The sequence below is a fragment of the Lactuca sativa genome, chromosome 5, assembly GCF_002870075.4.
Source record: "Lactuca sativa cultivar Salinas chromosome 5, Lsat_Salinas_v11, whole genome shotgun sequence".
Taxonomy (NCBI): domain Eukaryota; kingdom Viridiplantae; phylum Streptophyta; class Magnoliopsida; order Asterales; family Asteraceae; genus Lactuca; species Lactuca sativa.
The window spans coordinates 291165876-291188728 of NC_056627.2; the positions used below are offsets into that span (position 1 = coordinate 291165876).

The 22853-nt window shown below is 32.2% G+C and overlaps 2 protein-coding genes across 2 annotated transcripts; both read left to right on the forward strand.

Annotated features, from left to right (window-relative positions):
* Window positions 1-1499: 1499 nt before the first annotated feature.
* LOC111910328 (casein kinase 1-like protein 2) lies at window positions 1500-4709 on the forward strand. Its single transcript, XM_023906156.3, has 14 exons — window positions 1500-1917; window positions 2001-2041; window positions 2264-2333; window positions 2432-2580; window positions 2685-2780; window positions 2879-2949; window positions 3053-3114; window positions 3191-3254; window positions 3458-3542; window positions 3618-3744; window positions 3823-3905; window positions 4002-4059; window positions 4121-4230; window positions 4307-4709. Exons 1-14 carry the CDS (start codon window positions 1839-1841, stop codon window positions 4505-4507), a joined length of 1296 nt encoding a protein of 431 aa, XP_023761924.1. The 5' UTR covers window positions 1500-1838; the 3' UTR covers window positions 4508-4709.
* Window positions 4710-13058: 8349 nt separating this feature from the next.
* On the forward strand, window positions 13059-17942 carry LOC111910329 (dihydrolipoyllysine-residue acetyltransferase component 2 of pyruvate dehydrogenase complex, mitochondrial). Its single transcript, XM_023906157.1, has 18 exons — window positions 13059-13248; window positions 13747-13840; window positions 14106-14230; window positions 14313-14386; window positions 14471-14511; window positions 14615-14670; window positions 14760-14834; window positions 14907-14999; window positions 15085-15321; window positions 15404-15476; window positions 16155-16258; window positions 16430-16515; window positions 16590-16665; window positions 16779-16846; window positions 16921-16987; window positions 17101-17196; window positions 17284-17482; window positions 17573-17942. Exons 1-18 carry the CDS (start codon window positions 13210-13212, stop codon window positions 17641-17643), a joined length of 1674 nt encoding a protein of 557 aa, XP_023761925.1. The 5' UTR covers window positions 13059-13209; the 3' UTR covers window positions 17644-17942.
* The last annotated feature ends 4911 nt before the right edge of the window (window positions 17943-22853 follow it).

Below are 22853 nucleotides of genomic sequence, written 5' to 3' on the forward strand. Positions count from 1 at the left end.
ATTATTGTGTTAGAAATTGGGCATACATAGTTTATTTTGATTGATCATGTATATAGTTTCATCTTTTGTAATTGATATTTTGATTGTGTAGAACATCTAATCGCGATCAACATAATCAAATTCCCTGATGCATAACACGTGTGGATCCACTGATACAGGGACGACTTTTAAACTCACAGCTCGATGTAGTTTCTTACTTTGCTCCCAAGTCTGGTTACTGAGAATTGCTTCAAACTTACCATGAAGAGATCATCAATCTTGGGTAGGGATACCGGTTGATGGTGGTCTCTTCTTACCCTGATCGTAGAGAATTGTCATTATCTGAGTCACAATCTTCTTAGGCACACACAAATTACTCCCTTGAATATAACCTTATTTCTTTGGAGCTCCCGATTCCATGGGTGGTAATCCACCCCTTAAAGGGCTTCCTTGTAAAACTTGATTCACAGAAAGTTGTATGATTTCATCAAGTCGCAGTGCATACCATGCATTAGAAATGTTACACGCATCATAACATTGAATACACACTATACGCACGCCGATAAAAGAACTAGAGGCACAAGGTTGACTAGAAGGTTGGTATTTCCATCTCAAGGGAGTTCGCCATTATCTGTCCAAAAATAAATCATGCACAAAAAGACTTAATATAATACTTAAAGAGAGGAATTCAAGGAATTACCCGAATCAGCGTCCAACTCCTTCAACACCATCGACTCGATCTCTTGCTCGCCTTTTGACATTACTACCTTTTTCTTGCCATTCCTCAGCCCTTCATTTCTTTCCTCACATTCGTTCACCAAAATGTTATCTCCAATTCTTGAGGAGCTGCTTTTCTGAATTCCACGATTGATACCTTCTCGAACGATGAATTGAGGTTGATTTGGTATTGATGTTGATTTCGGGGTTGAAATGGATAGTAAACACCACCCTAATGTAGATTTGGTGGGGAATAAATAGGCGATCACGTTGATTTTGAATGAAAGTTGGTGAAGAAGGTGAGATGTTTGGATTTTGAGTGTTTCGTTTGGTATTTTTTGAGTTTTTGGGTTGGAAGAAGAAGTCATTTTTTCAAAAAAACTTGAATTATTTGAGTTATAATACGAAGATTGTGAATTGAGATAAAATATGAGAAACAGTGATATTTATATAAGGTAAAAAGGAGAACTTTTTGAATTTTTATTTAAAGAAAATGGTGAAATACTCCTCCCAACGTTCACATTTTCATAACCCAATACAACCTCTTTCTTCGGTGAAAGCTAGCCAAGCTCGACAAGCCAAGGGGTCGGCACGGTCTTTGCTGAGTTCGCCGAGGTAATTGCCAAGCTATCCGAGATCCGCACCATCTAGGCTTAGAAAGTAGGAAAAAATAAAAAATGTTAGCATGGTTTATTGGTTCACGTTTATATTTTCTTTGTTTTAGCCACGGAGTTGGGCAGCGATCCACACCAATGGGCAATGGGATTGGGTCAAAAAGGCTGTTTCGCGTTAATCAAAGCCCGAAGATCTCTCTCCCCGAAATCCCATTATTATTTCAACCTAAACCTCCATTGAGATTTTGCATAAATTAAGCTCTATTACTTACTTTTTCTTTCTTCTTCTTTATCCTTTTCCTAAATGACAATCAACGCAATTCAAGTTCCAGCTTCCAGTTGATCTATTCCTTTGACCCATTTCTTTCTCCAAGTTAAGTCCACAGACAGTTCCTGCCCGTCGGTGCTGACTCACGTCCACTTCCGTTTCATCTCAATTATCCGATTCGCCGTTTCTCCAATGAGGCGATAATCGGACCTCTACTGTTTTGTCACTAGTTTTTGTGAATTAGGGTTTTAATTTAGGCGATGGAGCAGCCTCGTGTGGGGAATAAATATCGGTTAGGGCGTAAGATCGGTAGCGGTTCATTTGGAGAGATCTACCATGGTTCGTATGTTAATCGTCATTATGATGTTGATCCCTTCAGTTTTATAAGTTTGTATTGCTAATTATTGGAAACTGGTTTACAGGTACTAATATTCAGACGAATGAAGAAGTTGCTATCAAGCTTGTGAGTAAAAGAATAGCAGTTTTTTCATCTATCTATACTGAATTGCTACATAATTGATGCTTTAACTTTCAAATAATATCTACTTCATTTCGATTTTGACATTTAGGAACTGTAAATGGTTAACCTGTGAACTTTCGAATCACATTATGCTATGCGTTTTTTTTTTTTTTTTTTTGAGGCCTTCTATTTTCAATAACCCGGCTATCTTTTTTTCTCGTTCAGGAAAATATCAAAACAAAGCATCCTCAGTTGCTATACGAATCAAAGTTATATAAGATCCTGCAGGGAGGAAGTAATGAACAGTGCCATTCTACTGTTTCGCTTTTCTTTATCTTTTTTTAGAGGTAAATACTGACTATTTTGACTTTCACTTATGTCTTCCGATTATAGCTGGAATCCCAAATGTGAGATGGTTTGGCGTTGAAGCAGACTACAACGTTCTGGTGCTGGATTTATTGGGACCGAGTCTTGAAGATTTGTTTAACTTCTGTAGTAGGAAGATGTCTTTGAAAACTGTTCTTATGCTTGCTGATCAAATGGTATGCCTTTCTTTCCTAATTGACTTATTTTCGCACAAATAGATTCAAAATATCCTTTCATTTTTTATATATTCACTTTTTTTATGTGACTATATATGTTGCAGATCAACCGAGTTGAATTTATTCACTGTAAATCATTTCTGCATAGGGATATAAAGCCAGACAACTTCCTTATGGGTTTAGGGAGGCGTGCTAATCAGGTTCCATAATTTGTTCCATTTTTCCATTATACATTTCTGTTTTTTTTTAATAGTTTTATACATATTTTTTAAAATATATATGAACGTACATGTTACAGGTCTATGCTATTGATTTCGGGTTAGCCAAGAAATATAGAGACTCTTCAACTCATCGGCACATTCCATATAGGTGAGTGATTTTTTTTTTTTTTTTAAACTTTCAGCAGCAATCTTTTTTTTCATAAAAAAAGTGACCCCTAATCAATCCGTACTTTATATCTTATAAAATGCAGAGAGAACAAGAATTTGACAGGGACAGCTAGATATGCAAGCATGAATACTCACCTTGGAATTGGTAAGCTTTTTAATGGTGCCCAAAATTCAAAAATATGAACAAAAATTTATCATTCTTACATGTTTGTGTTGCTTAGAACAAAGCCGAAGAGACGATTTGGAATCACTTGGATATGTACTTATGTACTTCTTAAGAGGAAGGTATAACACCCTTTGTCAGTTTCATCTTATTTGCAATTAATAGCAACGTACTTCCCCTTCAATTCTACCGAATTTTAAAACCATTCAACTTATAAAAAACCATCTTCACAAAAATCATTATGTAAAGTATGTTGTTATTTATTTCAATCTCCTGTTAAATTTTTTGATGCATAAACTGATTAACATGTTTTGGACATTGTTAGTCTCCCATGGCAGGGACTGAAAGCTGGGAACAAGAAACAAAAGTATGAAAAGATTTGTGAGAAGAAAGTTTCCACTTCTATTGAGGTAAGCAGTAAAAGCTAATATTCATTGTATACCATAAAATTCACAAAGTTTATTTATTTATTCATTTTTTTGCAGTCTTTATGTCAGGGATACCCTTCAGAGTTTGCATCTTACTTCCATTATTGTCGATCTTTAAGATTTGATGACAGGCCCGATTATCCATACTTGAAGAGACTCTTCCGTGAGCTTTTCATTCGCGAAGGTCAACTTACCTTTACCTTATCTTATTAGGACATTGAAAAAAAACAAGCAAAAAGAAATTGTTGCATTTATTTTTCAGGTTTTCAGTTTGATTACATCTTTGATTGGACTATTTTGAAGTATCAGCAATCACAGCTTTCGAATCCTCCATCCCGTGCTCTTGTAAGCTGTGTATACTTGAACAACATGATGCTTTTTATTATTTTTTTTTATTTTTTTTATATCCATAATAATATCAATCTACTTTTTGTGAATCAGGGTGCAGGAACAAGTTCTGGTATCCCTCCCATGGCTGCCAACCCGAGTAGGCTAACAGGTCATTATTTTCAGGAAATAGCAACATAATTTATTCTTTTTACCAATATTTATTTTTTTAGGTGGTGAAGAAGGTAGTGGTAGTAGGGGTTGGTCCTCTTCCCGGCCTAGAAATATGTTGAATTCCAGACAAAAAAATCCAGCTTCCACTGATCAATCCACCAGTAGAGAGGTACCTAACTACACACAATCACACAACATATTACATTATTTTCTTACTTTAAATTTTTTTTTTTTTTTTTTTACAGTTAACAAGTAGTAATATTTTGCAAACGAGTGGATCTTCAAGGCGGCCTACTGATGCGGTGCTTGGTAGGGTGGCAAGTAGCAGCGGTCGAAGGAGCTCCCCGGTTGTTTCATCCGATCAAAGACGCACGACTCCCAGTAGAAATGCAAATGCAAACAACTTTGACTCAACTCTCAAAGGTATTGAGGGTTTGCATTTTTAGCATCATATATAAGCCCATTCAAACTACAAACTTGGTTTTTATGTAAGTAAGTAAATTTCACTTTTTTTTTCAAATGTGTAGTTTACTATTACGGTATTACGTCTTTCATTAGAGTGAGTGAGTGTCTGCCTAATAATTATAATTAATTAAATAATCAAAGACTAGAAATAATCGAGATTATAGAGCAAACTGTTCATGAAAACCCGGATGGATATGTTTTTGTTTCTGGAAATACCTACAGTTAACTTTCTTATTTTATTCCTCATTCGACTCTTGTGCTGCTTTCCCTTTTTTTTTAACGATTTGATGTTGAATCATTAAGAGGCATCAACCATTTAATGCTGTTGAATGAAAGAAATTACAATTTTTACCCTTCTAATAAAAACAACTTCAAATGTGCATATATAAAATTTCACAAGTGCTATATTCAAATATTCATCAAATACATTTTTTTTGGGAAAGATGGTACAACCTCTTGACAGTTAATTTTTCATAAAAACCATTTACAAGGAAAGGAAAGAACAATTACAACTTAGAACCAATAAATAAACACACATCTAGAATTCCAATCCAAATATCAAACAAATACCACACAAATATAGTGTGGTGGGGGAGATGGAAGTCGTTGGAATTTAATGATAGTGTGGTGGTGGTGGATGTCGGTGGTGATGTCCTTTGAATGTTCGTTGTCATATGGACATGAAATATTTCATATAGACGACACATTGGCAACAATAGCATGTGGAGAACTTGGTAACCTGTTAAGAAGGTTATCTTCCCTTTCTATCTGGTCATTGTTTAATTTTTAGTTTATATTCTCATAATGCACAAAAACTAGTTCACGGATCTTTTTTTTTTTTACAAAATCTTATTAGATTCTAATGAAATTAACCACGTTGGTTTATTCAAAAATATATAAATTGTTTTTTTACAGTTGTCAATCTATAATAGTTTTTTTTCTAACATCTGTTGTTATTTTTCATTATCACTTTTGTGTTGGTTGTTGGATGCGACACTTCATGTTTATTTGATGTATATGACATATATAACTATTAGAATAGCTATAGGATCGACCATAAAAACGTGATTCATAGAATTGGTTTAAACGGTTGAATTTGTTTATCTGATTATCAAGAAAAGTCAAATAATCGATTTGTGTCATGTCACATTGATAGCAAGAAAAATGAATGTAAAAATCTGAATTAATATCCTTTCATTTACAGTATGCTTATCGTTTTTTATTAAGAATCTCATTTTTAAATAATTTTGTTAAATAATTATAAGTTTATTGACTACTTGTCTTATTATTACATTTACAAATAACAAACTATATTCAAATATAAGGTTTCTTAACTCTTAACTCATTTCATAACTGATTATTTGATTATTATTATTGACATCATATAATTATTTTCAAAACTTAAACGTTTTCATGTTTGTTATATTGAGATCCAAATCTTTTTGGTAAATTATCGTCAATCGTTTAAAGAATCCTCTCAACTACCATGTACCAAACATACACAAATACAACGATTACATGATGAAAAAGAAAATCAAAATCATCAAAGATCAACAGAGATATACATACTTATTGATATTACATCATAAATCTTTGTGAATTAAACCAAGTTATCAGTATTGTATACAATTATACGCTCAAATATTTTCTTTGCTTTTCCAATAATTTTGGAGCAAAATGACGAAAATGCCCAAAGAAATCGATAGATTCATCTATAGCCATAGACAAGTTGGGTGTAAGTCTGTCTGATCCACCCAAAACTTTTCTTGAAAGACCCTTTTACCTTACTCTCTATAGAGTAAACATTATAGGCAGCAACCCTCTTCTTCCGTTGCAACTCTGGATCATCAATGCTCAATTTCTTTAAATTTGAAACATGTTTCTTAATGTTTCGGTTTGAAGTTGAGTAACTCCTCATATTCTTCATATTGCTGGGAAACTCTTCATTGTTGCTCTTAATCTCCATCATGCCACCATCTCGACACGATTGAGATCTATATTTTTCCATCTCTATGTGTATATTTGTTTATGTGAGATAAAGACACATATATTACTTCAAAGATTTGCTACATATTGGCAACGATGAGACGCTATATATGGATGGAAAAAGGTGAAATAATGTAAGCTTGGGTTGTCAAAATAATTTCGAAGTCCTGAATTTTAATAAGATATTACTAAAATTTTAAGAGCCAAGCATGGGTAAACTTTATATGTTTAATTGGTTAATGGAACTTGGCCTTTGCCTTTTGGCTTTTTTGTAGTGCAAAAGGTCTTTCGGAAGTAGGACTTGTATTTTGAATTCCACTTAAAGTTGAATTACACATGGTGATGTCGAATTGTGAGCTTTTGACCTTTCAAGTTGGCATATATATTTGAATATTCAACAATGTTGTTGCTAATGAATTAATAATAGAGTATTTAGAGAAATATTATATTTATATGGAAAGGCCAACTTTAATTAATTGGTGTAATATATATATATATATATATATATATATATATATATATATATATATATATATATATATATATATATATATATATATATATATATATATATATATATATATATATATATATATATACACACTAAATAAACGAACAAAGCAAATATGTCTAATATCATTTACCACTTTCAAAGGAAGTACAAAAATTAGTCCAATCAGCCAAATAGTTGACATCTATGCAGATAACATTTATGAAACGAGCATACCATTTACGAAAACATTAAAACTGTGCTGTTTTGGAGATTTTCACAAATGGACCCGTCCATTTCGCAAATATCATTTGTAAAGCAAAATATTATTCATTTCTAAATGAAGTAGTGATTAAGAAATGTCATTTTTGCAAATGAGATATCCGAAAATGACTTTACCCAATCATTTTTTTTAAATGACATTTTTGCAAATATCATATGCGAAAAAGGTATTCTCAGCAAAATAATAATAATAATAATAATAATAATAATAATAATAATAATAATAATAATAATAATTATAATAATAAATAAATAAATAAATAAAAGTAAAAAATAATTTTTCTTTTTTGAGAAATATCCTTTTCATAGGTTTCATATGTGAAAATGACATTTCTCAATCATTTTTTTTGGTAAGAAATTTCATTTATGCATATGATAAACAACATTTTTTAGTCAAATTTAGTAGCTAGAAAATATCATTTTAGATATGATATTTAAAAAATGTTATTTTCTAGCAAAAAATGAATGAGAAATGTCATTTCGCATAACATCTACAAAATTAGATTTGAGTCAATTTTTCATGATTGCATGAGTTATTTATAGTAATTATATTGCATATAATAAGAATAACATATGAAATCATTTTAATACCATTTAAAACCAAACCATGAAAGTAATTTTTGGGACATTTACTCTCGATATAGATCACCTTAAGTTGTACAACAAAGATTACTTCAATTCTAAGGTTGGATATTGGAGATCACTTCAATTCTAAGCTTGGATATTGGGCTAGTAGTCACATATAGTTGTTTAACCATGTGATTAACTAAGTGATTATCTACTAATCAAACTTGTAATTATAATTAGTGTTTTCATTCTCATTTTATTTCTTAAATATGTCTCCTAAGTCGTTAGAAAGACACTTGAAGTAGTTTAAGATCAAATGAATCAACAAATTAAAAGGTATGTCGTTTCGTTTTATGTCGACTGATTACATGTGTAACGTCCTGTCCCGAATCGTTTTCTATTTCGGGATGGTGACCAAAGATCGGGTATTATCAGGCTTAGGGCCTCTGAGGAAATGAGATCTGGACCCATTTGGATGTGGTGGCATAATTTAGATGATCCATACGTTCAGTTATGATTTGGAGCTAAGGGGTATTTTGGTAAAGTGTCAACTCGGGCTTTTATGGAAATTAGATTTTTTTTTCGGGAAATTGTAAGGAAAGTATGAGTTGATAAAGTGTAGAGCTTCTCGTTACCTTTTCATGGATATAAGGATCATCGAAATCGGATTTATAATGAAGAAGTTATGGCCTTCGGAGGATCGCAGGGTTTAGGGATAACCCTAGTACGCGGGGCGTACTTGTGCGAGGTTTAGTACGCAAGGCGTACACTGGTGTACGCTTAGCATATGAGGAGGGTTGGATCGTGAATGTGAGGCCTCGTACGTTGGGCATACGAAGGTTTGATGAAACCCTAGTTTTGAGATATTGCACCCTTTTTAAACTCATTAAGTCCCTAGGGTTGGCCTCTTTATCAACCTCCATTGCCCCAAAACCCTAAATCTCGACCCTTAACCTCTATTGTTGTGTCTTTGAGCTCTTGAGAAGAATTTAGTGGTTATTTTGTTCTTTTTGAAGGAAGTAAAGAAGATTGAAGGTGCTTGGCTTGGTTTGAAGTTTATAGATCCAGAATCATCACCCTTTTTGCAAGTCTTTTGAGGTATCAAGTCCATACCTTGTCTTCTCCTTGCTTAGATCGATCTCCATATTATGATTTAATATGCTTTTGGTCCCTTTTGTGTTGGTTTGATGGATTAAGTTGTTTGAGGGGCTTATTCTTTTAGATCTGAGTATATTATGAGACTAGGTGTAAGACTCATGTATTATATGGGTTCATTTAAAAGAAAAATAAATATGAAAATTCTAAACATTTGAAAAAGTTTGAATTTATAAGAAAAATTAGAAAAATATTGAATTATTAAAATTAAAGTGTTTTTTTTTCTCTTTTAAATTTAAACAAATAATTTAGATAAATAAACAAATGAAACTAATGCAATTTTAATTTATAAATGTTGAAATTAGAAAGAAAGTAAATTACTGAAATTGATATGCATTTATTATTACATTTATTACAATTATTACATGTAAATATTATGTGAAATTTAATAAAATGAAAAAACCACAAAATGCCATGTGGAAAAAATTTAATTGAAAATAACTACAAAATGACATGTGGTCAAATCAATAAGAGTGAGACATGTGGCAAAAAGGATTTTCATTTATTAGAGTAGATTTATTACAATTATTACATTTAAATATTATGTGAAATTTAATAAAATGAAAAAACCACAAAATGTCATGTGGAATAAATTTAATTGAAAATAACCACAAAATGACATGTTGCCAAATCAATAAGAGTGAAACATGTGACGAAAGGATTTTCATTTATTAGAGTAGATTCTTAAGCCTAAAGGTGCAAAATCTTACCACCAAAAGATGGGTGCTAAACACCTCCTAACAACCCACACAAGGCAAACCCTAAGTCTACCTTCTAAAAATAGGGATTGACCAAAAGTTAACCCATGCCAAAAGTCAACGAAAAAAGTTGACTTTAGCCGACCACCATGTCTTGGCCACGTCGTGGCCTTCACCCAACCAAACATACGGGAAATTCCCAGTCACCACGTCGTGGCAACCTATGGCTACGTCGTGGGCACTGGGTTTCCAACAACTTAATGGATTAAGTTGCTTTCTTCAGTTCTATGAGCTCCAAAGCTCATATCTGATCCATACTATGGTCTAAATGGATAAAGTTTCCAACTTTATCCATTAAGACACCCAAAGAGATCAAGATCTCTAACCCTAGGTCCAAAACCCATGATGTCTTAACCAATAAGCTCTTGATCCGAAAAAAGTCCATAACCTAACCACTCCATCAGGGTTTTTAATGCTAAATCTATCATAAAGGTGGAAGCTTTACAGACATATATGTCCAATACATGCCCAAGATCCATCTTAGGTCAAAATATGAACTCTAAAGGCCAAAACTTAGGCAAATGATAAGAACTTCCATCAAAGACTAGATTTATAACATATAATACTCTTGGGACTCAGAAGAGTCATAAACTTGCCAACTTTATGAGTTCATTTCCTCTAAACTTGCTCACACATGACGAACATGAGATAATATTCAAGATCTGACCACTAAAAGATATAAAGCAATGAACTTGGACACTTAAGGTCCAGATATAATATGGGGCGATGATAATGTTGATTCCTTGCAAGCTCTACTAAAAGATCACATTCTTCTTCTTCTTCTTCTTCTTCTTCTTCTTCTTCTTCTTCTTCTTCTTCTTCTTCTTCTACTCCAAGCCAAGGAATCCCCCAAAAAGACCAAGGATCAAGTAATCGATGAAGGCTAGGGTTTTATGAGGTGAAAAGGGGCTTGGAGGCTGATAATGAACCCTAAAATGGGTTTAGAGGGTTTTAAATACGAAGGGAACCCTAAAAGAGCCATGGGCTTGGGCCTGATCGGCTGCCATGTCGTGGCCTTCCTTGGTCACGCCGTGGAGGCCTAAAAATACACAATTCACTTAACCATTGTCACGTCGTGGCACATGGTCTCTTCCAAAATTTCATATTTGTCCTTTGATAATCGCAAGCTTAATCAATCTAGAACACATGTGTTACATTGTACGTGTTAATGATCATGCTTTTCAAGGAAAGGGAAAGAATGTTCATACATGTACTCCATCCTCATTGCCACGGAATCCCCGAAGCATTATTGTCTACTCATAGTGATCCTTTAGGGTAGATCCATCGAGGTTATCATTTTAGGATCAGAGAGTGAGAATAACAAGAATGGGTAACTGGGTTATTTGTTGAGTGTGGAATATATAAAAGATTATATTATTATGGGTTGAAAACCTTATGTTTTCACCAGGCTTCCTAACCTGACTTACTTTAGTTTCTTTGTATCGCATGTAATAGTACGAAGGTTTAAGGGTATTGATGTTTGAATCTGCTGAGAGATTTAAGGAGTTTTAGGTAATTAAATAAATTGATGTAAGGCCTATAAAGACTAGTTTATGTTTATGTTTCTGTATCAGTTATAACATTCCAAACTTTTTAAATATTAATGAAAAACGTTTCTTCGGGAATGCCTTTAATATTTATACCATTTCACATTAATTAATTTAGGACAAATTCCGAACTAATAAAAGAATACTTTGTTTTAAATAAACATAAAGAAAAAGTTTTTTTATTAGTCGTAAAATTGGGGATGTCATATAATCTGTGTGTTTGGTTATTATTATTATTATTTTTTAACTCAGATCATCCATATTATTTGGTTTTGTTTCGGGTTTAAACCCTACTAGACATGAAATGGATGCTATACTTTTTCTTACTATTTGTGAACTTTTTTTGTTATCATTTATCCGAATGTCAATGTTAAATAAAGATTAAGAGCAATCATAGCGACACCAAACACCTCCAACAACCACCATAACCACCCAACTCACCTCTGACATCCACCCTATTCACCACCGTTGCCATCACCTTACACCAAATTAAACAAAAAAAAAAAAGCAATTCCTAAAATCGAAACCTAGCATGAAATCACTGAAAAATCTCATTTAATTGCCGAAAATTGTAACGTAATAAATTCCTGAAATTGGAAAGTATATAAAATTAAAAAGACTAACGAACTAATGATTTTAGAAAACAAAAATGGATAGATCACCCATTTGATTTCAAACCTAGAAAAGGAAATCGATTTACAAGTTATACTCCTCACCAATTTCATTTAATTGCCGAAAATTGTAACGTAATAAATTCCTGAAATTGGAAAGTATATAAAATTAAAAAGACTAACGAACTAATGATTTTAGAAAACAAAAATGGATAGATCACCCATTTGATTTCAAACCTAGAAAAGGAAATCGATTTACAAGTTATACTCCTCACCAATTTCATAAAAAGAAAAACCACTTGATTTGTAACCCATAAAACGAAAAACAAACATGTCAATTATTTGATTTCAAACCCAAAAAACAAAATATTTTTTGGAGGTTATTATTTCTCAATCGTATTAGAAAATGAAAAAACATTTAGTTTCAAACCAATTAAATGATTTGAGAGTGCATATCATCGGCTGTCATTATTTCCGGATGGTGCAACAGTTAAATAAAGCGTAGATTGACGACGGTCCAACGGTTTCCGCCGGACGATTGTGGCTTTAATGTGCCGAGGGACAAATCTATTGGTTTTGAACAAGACGATGGTGGTCTAAGGTGGAACGACAATTGATGATATGACCAACAAAAATACATGATACACAACGAAATTTGGATGAAATTGAAATTTGAATTCGTGTTCACGTCAAATGTAAAAAGCATAACATCGTGTCGTATTCGTATTCAAAATTCGACTCGAAATGACAAGATTTAACATTTATCTGTCGTGTTATGTATGATTAAATATTAATTAAATAATCTAAATGTCATTTTATGTTATCTTTGTTATATCGTGTCATGTTTATCGTTTTTAAATTGATTCGTTTTCGTGATAGTTAATAAAACAAATGTCACTATTGATCTCAAACCAAACCATATATAATATAATTTACCCTATTATTCAATAAAATTGTTTTATTTACCCTTCCATAAGGGAGAATAAAATTGAAAATTTATGTTATTCAATAAAATTGTTTTAATTACCCTTCCATAACAGAGAATAAAATTGAAAATTTAATACGTATTGAATCACTATTCACCGAGATTGGTGATAAAAAAAGTTCTCTCACTTTATATTTACAGCAGACCCATGTTTTAATCAGGAACACCGATCTAGACCTTCGCTGCCTTCGCAATTTGACTTTTAGCCCTAAACACTACAGATTCCTTTCAACCAATCAATATTCCAACATCGAAGGCGGACGCCATTTCCTCCGGGAAACAATCTCTCTACTGAAACGATCATGACTTTTGCAACTCACATCTTCCGTCACTCCAAGCAGGTTCTTATCAGCCCCCTTTTCATCTAAACTTGCACAATTTATAAGTTCTGTTTAGGTTACATCTATGTGTTTCGATGATTAGATATCGCGTTTGTATGTATGTAGCTATGATTGATTATTACTGAAGAAGTGAATGTATTGATGTTCGATTCGTTAGTTGATTGTACTTGTCTAGTTGTTAGAAGATCTTTTCTCGCCTAGAATGTTACAAAATAACTGCTAAAAAGAAAATCAGTTAGTATATGAAGATTGAATTTCTGTTATCATGCTTTTTAAGTAGACTTTGTCGATTTAGGTTTTGAGTGTGTTCGTTCAAAGCTTCATGTTGGTAAGGCGGCGTTTGTGGCTGTGAACTGTGAATGGGGAGAGGAAGATATTTGAGCCAGAGAATTGAGATGTAGGATGCCTAAAGATGATAGAGTACATCTAATAAATTGGATGCATTTGTGCTTGCGACTAAGTTTGTTTCTTATGTTGATTAATTTTGTTTTATTTCAGTTGAGAAATGCTTCTGGGGCAATACGGCAGGATCATGCCATTCTGGTTCGGTGGTTTACTAATAGTACACGTTCCATCACTAACAAAGGGGATGGTAAGTAGCTGAGTTGCTTCCTATTTTACCTGCGTTAATATAAAATTTCATTGACCATAGTTTAGTGCTTTTATTTTGTGGTTTTTGATGTATGTATATGGAGGAGGATAGAACTTCACCTGTATTTTGTATAATTCACACTTGTGTGTGAATTGGATGCATCTTGGTTTATTGTATAATTCACACTTGTGTGTTGATATCAGTGTCTCAATATTACAACTATTGTGATTATCATATTGTCAAAGATTTACATTCACATTTACAGATGTGTCAAAGCTCCGCCATATTAACAATGTTTCTGGAGAGAATATTTGTGGATGTAAGTCTTGCAGTGGATCCATATCAAGTACACCCATGTTCACTCGAAGTTATAGAGTGAATCCCACAAAGGTATGTCAAATCCTTGTTTCATCATCTTGTAAATTGGACATGAAGTTATATAGAATCTCATCTTCTTTTTTTTTAATCATAGGGGCAAAATGGACTTGCTGTTAGAGCAGAAGGAACTTCAGTTAGTGGAATGATGTTCAGCAGAGCAATTTCATGGTAATTTTCAAAGCATCCTCAAGATCATTGCATTTATCAATGTTTCCTGATTCATGCTTTTAATAATTGATTAACGTTTAACAGCTCTGATGTTCAAGTTAAGAGAAGCTTTTCATCGAGCTCTGGTACTTCTCATACATAATAATATCAGTATCTTTCATGAAAAATCTTTGAGCTTTACCACTATTTTAATCTTTGTAAAAGAAATTCATATGCTTTGACTTGCAGGCCTTCCCCCACACCAAGAGATTGGGATGCCTTCTCTTTCACCCACAATGACAGAGGTCCATGTTATTCTAAATACAAGGGTATCTCAATACAGTTCTTTACATCACTATGTTTACTGAAATTTTCCTTTTATTCCTTCATCCAGGGTAACATAGCAAGATGGTTAAAGAAAGAAGGAGATCAAGTTGCACCTGGTGAAGTACTCTGTGAAGTTGAAACAGTATGTCTTCTTTATCTTCAATTCTGTCTTCACTCTCTAAGTTTAGCTTTATTGACTCAATATTCTTTACAGGATAAAGCCACTGTAGAAATGGAATGTATGGAAGAAGGGTATCTAGCTAAGATTGTACATGGAGATGGAGCAAAAGAAATCCAAGTTGGCGAGGTAACATTTCATATCTTACTTTGATGTCAAATTTATTTTTGAGTGATGAGATTATAGTCTAAAAGTAAGTTTATATTTGCTACAGGTGATTGCTATAACTGTTGAGGATAAGGCTGATCTTGATAAATTTAAAGATTACAAACCCCAAGCATCAGATGCTGCAGCCCCAGAAGCCCCTCCTGCACCTACCCCACCCAAAGAGGATGTAGTTGAGAAGCCAGTCAGCACACCAGAACCCAAAACTGTGAAGCCCACTGCAGCTTCTGAATCAGATCGTGTTTTTGCTAGTCCTCTTGCAAGAAAATTGGCTGAAGATAACAAAGTAATTGATCTTATTTTTTTTATTATTATGTATTGTAGTAATAGATTTTGTACCTTGTGTGCTAATGTTTTTCTTTGATCAGGTGAATCTGTCAAGTATTAAAGGTACAGGTCCTGATGGAAGCATTGTGAAGGCTGATGTTGAGGAATATTTAGGTATCTCACAACTCACAATTCTTTGGTTTTGTTTGGTATGACGGAATCGGAATGGTTCATTCCATTATAATGAAAAACAAATTGTTTTTGCTTTGTTTGTTGGAATGGAATGGACCATTTGTGAAGGAATCTGATTCCTTTCCTTTTGTTGATAATCATTCCTTGGCACGATGTGGCTTTTTTAATTCCATCGTGGAATGGAATGAAATATTCTAATATAACCTTTTTTTTTTTTTTTTTTTTTTGTAATAAAGTTTATAGTGACACAAATATTTTTAAGAATTTCTTGATTTTAATTAAGTTGTAGTTTTTTTTTATTTGAAGTTAGCTAGAAAAGATTCCTTTACTATAAAATCTTATTTGGGTTTTAATTAACTTCTATCATGTGAAGTTTTTTAGTTTTGTAATTAATAATGTCTGTTATCATAGTCAATTAATATACCGAATTGTGCTAATACTAGAGCCTGTTTTACATATAATACACATAAATATAAAATTCATTCAACTCAATTTTCATTCATGCAAACCAAACAAGATCGTGAAATCTAATGACTCATTCCATTCCTTTTGTCATTCTATTCAATTGAACCAAACAAACCCTTATTATATTCTACAATTCAGCTGAAGCTGAATATTGTTAAGCTTTTAATTTATATTTGGGTACCCCTGTTTGTGTAGCATCTGGTAAGAAAGATGTTCCAGCTGCTCCAGCCTCAAAGGGTGACAAATCAACGGTTTCTGCCATAAATTACACCGATATTCCACATACTCAGATAAGAAAGGTATATTATTATTATTATTTATCATACATATTGATATACTCTTCTTATCAAAACAACTTTAACCAAGCCATTGCCACCTCATCTCTTTAGTTTTTGTATCAAGATAAATAAATAAAACGATTCAGTTTCTTTTAAAAAATCTGAAACTAATTCATCATATAATCTTAACAGGTCACTGCTTCACGCTTGTTGCTTGCAAAGCAAACCATTCCTCATTATTATCTCACTGTAGATACATGTGTCGACAAACTTACAAAGTAAGCATTGTTTCAAATTTACATTTTTAACCCTAACCAGCCTTTCAAGACCTTTTCTGATGATTTCTTTGCAGATTGCGTGGAGAACTCAATTCATTACAAGAAGCTTCAGGAGGAAAGAAGATATCCATCAATGACCTTGTAATTAAGGTATCTTTTAGTCTCTTCTCTTGTATGAACAAAGTTAATCTCACAATTTAAAAAAAAAAAAGAATGAAAAAGATATCATTTAATGGTTATTATTATAATCTTGTTGTTTACAGGCTGCAGCATTGGCTCTTCGGAAAGTTCCTAAATGTAACAGTTCATGGACCAATGACTATATTCGTCAGTAAGTATATAAAACAAGTTAAATATTCTTGAAATAAATTATAAGAAAATATAACGAACTTGTTAAATAAATAGGTTCCATGACGTGCACATCAATGTAGCTGTGCAAACAGATAACGGGCTTTACGTACCTGTCATTAGGGTTTGTCATTACACCTTTTTAACTTGCTGTCATGTTAATATATTATAACAGGAAATAGCAATATGCTTTACTCTTTTTAAATAGTTTTGCTTATAAAATCAATAAATTTGCAGAATGCAGACAAGAAAGGTTTGTCTACAATCTCGGAAGACGTAAAGACTTTAGCCCAGAAAGCTAGAGAAAACATGTTAAAACCATCCGATTATGAGGTCTGTCTGATTAGCTCTGCTCAATTTCACCTTCTTATTTTGTTATATATTGTAAAGTGTGAATTATGAATTGAATTGAATTGGCAGGGGGGTACTTTTACTGTTTCGAATCTTGGAGGGCCGTTTGGGATAAAGCAATTTTGTGCGATTATAAACCCTCCACAGGCAGGGATTTTAGCAGTTGGGTCGGCTGAAAGGAGGGTGGTACCTGGTTCAGGGACTGCAGAGTTTAAGTTTGCTTCTTACATGTCTGTCACATTGAGTTGTGATCATCGTGTCATTGATGGTATGTCACATGCAAATGCTCATTTAATCATTTGAGATTTAAAAAAAATATATATATAGTTTGCTAATTATGGTTTGTATATGGTGTTAGGTGCGATTGGGGCTGAATGGCTAAAGGCATTCAAAGGTTACATTGAGAATCCGGAGACAATGCTGCTTTAAAGATGATATGGTTTATTTTATTTTTCATTGGTTGTGTTCCAATTATCGATTGATTTCTTGTTACAACGGGTTTGGTTGATAACATGATGTGATCTTGTTTTGGAAATTGGAATAAGATAAAAAGGGAGGGTAAGGAGTATGAGGCATGTAAACATGAACTCGGTTTTGGTGATATTGTTTGTAGAGTTAAATATTTGATACCTTTGTAATGTGCGGGAGAGAATTTGAAAATTGAGATATGGTCCTCGTGCTGTGCTGTGCTGACATTTGTAACTTAAATAAACCTTTCTTTTGGTTTCCTTTGGCTCTTTTGAATTGAATCTATTAGATATTGTTTGGTATGCTGAAATAGAATAGAGCGTTACATGGGGGAATGAAAAAAGCTCTCTTAGAATGAATGGAATACGATTCCATCTCTTGGTTATTTTGCTCTTCCATGGCGAGGCCAAGTGTTTTTTTTTCTTTACTTTTGTTCCTTTAGAGAATTGAATGATATTTTATGCTTACATTTGGTTTTTCTTTATATAATCTAATCTTTCAACAAAAAATTAATTTAATACTTCAGTAAAATAATTATTTAAAATTTCCATAAATAACTAAAATTGGTTTTATCATAACGTTATTTTAAGATTGCATTGTATTTAGCTTGGACACCACTTTCGTTCTCTTTCTTTGGCAAGTGAAGAAAGTGACGTGGAGAGGGGTGGTGACCTTGGCAACCATCCTCAACATCACTCCTTCAAGCATTATAGCTTAAAAATAGCATGACATAATGATAGAACAACGTAATGTCAATACACACCGTACACACACACACACACACACATATATATATATATATATATATATATATATATATATATATATATATATATATATATATATATATATATATATATATATATATATATATGTGTGTGTGTGAAAACAATAAGGGGATTTGATCATTTTGATAACTTAAACATCAAAACTAGGGGTGAGTGTGGTGCGGTTCAGAATGATTATTGGTTAAAACCTCACCACTAACCGCAAATGCAGTTAATCCATTTTCAAAACCGCTTGGTGCAGTTATTTTTGCGGTGCGTTTTTTTTTTTTTTTTTTTTTTTTTTTTTTTTTTTTTTTTTGTGTTTCGGTTATTAACCGCATGGTTTGGTACGGTTATTTTGTGTGGTTTTTAACCATAGTTTAAAGTTTAAACATATTACGTGTAATAATAAAAAAAATCATAAGATATAAGACAATTAACTTCAATCACAAAAAACTAATATCTTAAAAACATCAAATCAATAGCAATTAACAATAAATATCTTAAAATTGTCAAATTTCACTATTTTCCAAAGTTAAATATAACAAAAAACTAACACTTTTATCTTTTAGAATTTTATCCTTATTTTATCTGTAAAACTTATCTTATTTTTAATAGTTAATATTTAATATATTAATAATTAATAAAAAAATGTATATAATATATGCGGTGCGATGTGGTTTTTGAAAACTAATAACCACACCGCACCGTAAATTTGCAGTTTTTGAAAAACAGAAAACCTTATCATCGGTTTTTATTACGGTTTATGTTGTTTTTGCGGTGCGGTTTTGCTCACCCCTAAATTCAAAACCACTTATATATGTCTTAGATTATATATGATCCTTAAGAAATCAAATTCTCAAATTCTCTTAAACTCTCTGAAGCTCTCTCACCAAACTTGAAAAACACAGAAACCTTGCCACCAGTTGCCACCAACCACCACCATACCGTCAGTATGCCACCGCACCCTCCTTCTACCGACAAACCACCTTCATCAAATCCAAATGCTCCGACCGATTCCAAATCCACGATTCAGTCTCATATATATGAATTTGGCCTTTAGATCTACAATATTCTCTTTTAGATCTACGAGCTTCGACAAGTGGCGGCGAGGATCCACCACCATCATCAACCACTGCTACCTTGCCTTCGTCGTTGCTCCGGTGAAACACAACATGCTCTATCATTTTCTCTATGATCTATGATGAAAATTTTGCATCAAATCTGATGTGTGTGATTCATTTCAAGTATAGATCTGGTGGTTGTGGTGCATTTCATGGTGGTTCTATCATCGTGTTCTCCTCCTTATTTTGTTTCTCTCGATATGGTCTCTCGTGATGGTGTTTAGATGAAGAAATTATGTACACAAACGCATACAAGTTGTTTGGTGAAATGTCTAAATGAGGTATGCATGTGTTTAAACTACTAATACTTATGTTTCTTTTAAACCGTTAATTCAGGAATTAAACTGTAACTAGTGTCTCAAATCTAAAGATTGTGGTGCATATGGATTTGATGTGTGGGGTGTACCCAAGGTGTTTGGTGTATGTGAATTTTGCCTATTAAACTGTGAATGAACTATTTTCAATTTTCAATTGTGAATGCATTGTTTTAAAGGTGTTTTGTGTATGTGAATTTTGTGTATTAAATTGTGAATGAATTGTATGAAGTTGTGAATGTATTGTTTTAAGTTTTAAATTTTATATGAATTTTGTGTTAAAATATGAATGATTTATATATGAATGTTTGTATTATTTTTTGAATATTTTTAGTTGTGAATACTATATTAATTTGTAAATGGTTTATAAATTGTTATATTATATGTTATGTGAATCTATTAAGTTGTGAATAAGAGTAAGACTATAAAAAAAAAAACTGAATCTGGTGTTAGTTCGGTGGCGTTGCGACGACAATACGACAATGGTACGAAGGCGATTGGTGTCATCGGTGCTAAAAGGAATGAAGGGGAGAATTAGCTTCCTGTAATATTAATATTTGATTAGTCCAAAATGCCCTTATTTTATAATGAGTAAATTACACGAATGGTCTCTATGGTTTGGGTTAATTTGCACATTTGGTCCCTAACTTATTTTTTTAACTCGGAAAGTCTCTACTATTTGTTTTTGTTACATCATTGGTCCCTATTTTTGTTTTTGTTATGCGCTTGGTCTCTATCTTCCCTAAAAATACTATTATTTAAATAGGGAAAAATGGTGAGGTATGTAAGGTATGGTGAGGGATGAAATTGGAGATATGTTTATTTAAATAAATTATAAATCAAGGGCAAAATATGTTTTTTAGGTAAGACAGGGACCAAACGCGTAACAAAAAACAAACAGTAGGGACCTTCCGAGTTAAAAAAATAAGTTATGGACCAAACATGCAAATTACCCTAAACCATAGGGATCATTCGTGTAATTTACTCTTTTATAATTAACACACAGTCTTGCCAAAATATTATTTTCTTCTTGGGTAAATGGCACAAAAAACATTCTTTTTACACAGAAATTCGATTTTGACACCGTGTTTTTTTTTGTGTCAATTTTGACACTGTGTTTTTCAATTTGTTACAATTCTGATCACTTGACCGGTTAACTAGGTTAATGCTGACGTGGCATGATGACGTGTCAGTTTTGATGACGTGTCAAAATTGAATTTTTTTTCTCACAAAAAACACTAAGTTTTTATTTTTTTTTCGATTTTGACACTAAGTTTAATTTTTTTCTTTCAAATTTGACACTATGTTTTTTTATTCCAAATCGAACATCATTTTTTCCAATTTTGTTCAATATTGACAATTTTGTATTTGAAACCGTATAAATATTTTTTAATACATTTAAAGCGTATAAATATGTTTTTTTTTCATTTAAAAACCATAGTTCTATACAAATACAAATTTTTTTTACACTCAAAGGCCATATTTTTATATATAAATATGTATTAGTTATATAAAAATTATATTTTATATTAAATATGCAACTTTAAAATGTGTTTGGAGGTTTGGAGGCGTGTAGTCGATCAAAACTCGGATATCAAGTTTGCAACCTATCAAATTTTTACATCTTATTAGATGTTTATTGTTAGTTTGATTCTCATGATATATAACTAATGCTTTGAATGTAGAAAAAAAAAACACCTTGTATTTAAATAAAAATGTGGTTTTTAAACGAAAAAAAATATGTTGATACGGTTTAAAATGTAATAAAAAATATATTTATACGGTTTCAAATGGAAAATAGAAAAATTGAACAAAATTTGATAAATGATGTTCGATTGGAACAAAAAAACATAGTGTCAAAATTGAAATAAAAAATTAAACTTAGTGTCAAAATCGAAAAAAAGTGAAAACTTAGTGTTTTATGTGGAAAAAAAATCAATTTTGACACGTCAGCATATCATGTTAGCATGCAACGTCATTAAAACTGACACGTCATCATGTCACGTCAGCATGTAACCTGGTTAACCGGTCAAGTGGTCAGAATTGTAACAAATTGAAAAACACAGTGTCAAAATTGACACAAAAAAAAACACGGTGTCAAAATCAAATTTCTGTGTAAAAATAGTGTTTTTTTGTGTCATTTACTCTTTCTTCTTCTAGCTCATTCCTATACAAATCAATCAATGTAACACCACCATCTTCTACTCTTTTCTCTGGTGCACATATACACATATTATCCACGTTCTAGAATCCCTTGTCTGTCATTCAGTTTTGGTTGAACAATAAGCGATCAGAGTGGCTTTAGCAGTATCCTTAAGTTTATGAGAGAGAGAGAGAGAGAGAGAGAGAGAGAGAGATTTTGACAAAATAAAGGGATTAGGAATAGTAATCGTATATATATTGTGTTAGCTAGCATTATGGAATCAATGAAAATTAAAATTACCCTTATATCCTTTTATCCATTTAAATGTTACATATTCTTCTCAACAATTTTATAATTTATATAAATGGACCGTTTAATAATAACCATAGATTTAAATATTTAGAAGTTAGGATCTATTCTCGTGTTCTCAACCTTTTATATGTTCTCAATTTAACCTCTCTCTCTCTCTCATAAAACATGCATAAACAAAGAGTGCATATGTGCATTTTTTACGAATATTTGCATTTTTGACATTTGTGCATATATGCACTCTTTGTATATGCATCTTTTTATGCTTTTATATATATATATATATATATATATATATATATATATAATGTGTTATGTAAATAATCTAAAAATGCATTAGAATCAGATTTAAAGAATTAAACAGTAGAAGTGAAATCTATCACTAAATTTAATTTGATTAATACATTCTAAGACTAAAGAGTATTTGATTTGATTAAAATACATTGTAAGACTGAAGAGTAGAGAGTGTACCCTTGTTTTTCTTTTCCCTCAAAACCTCAAAGTATTTCATTTT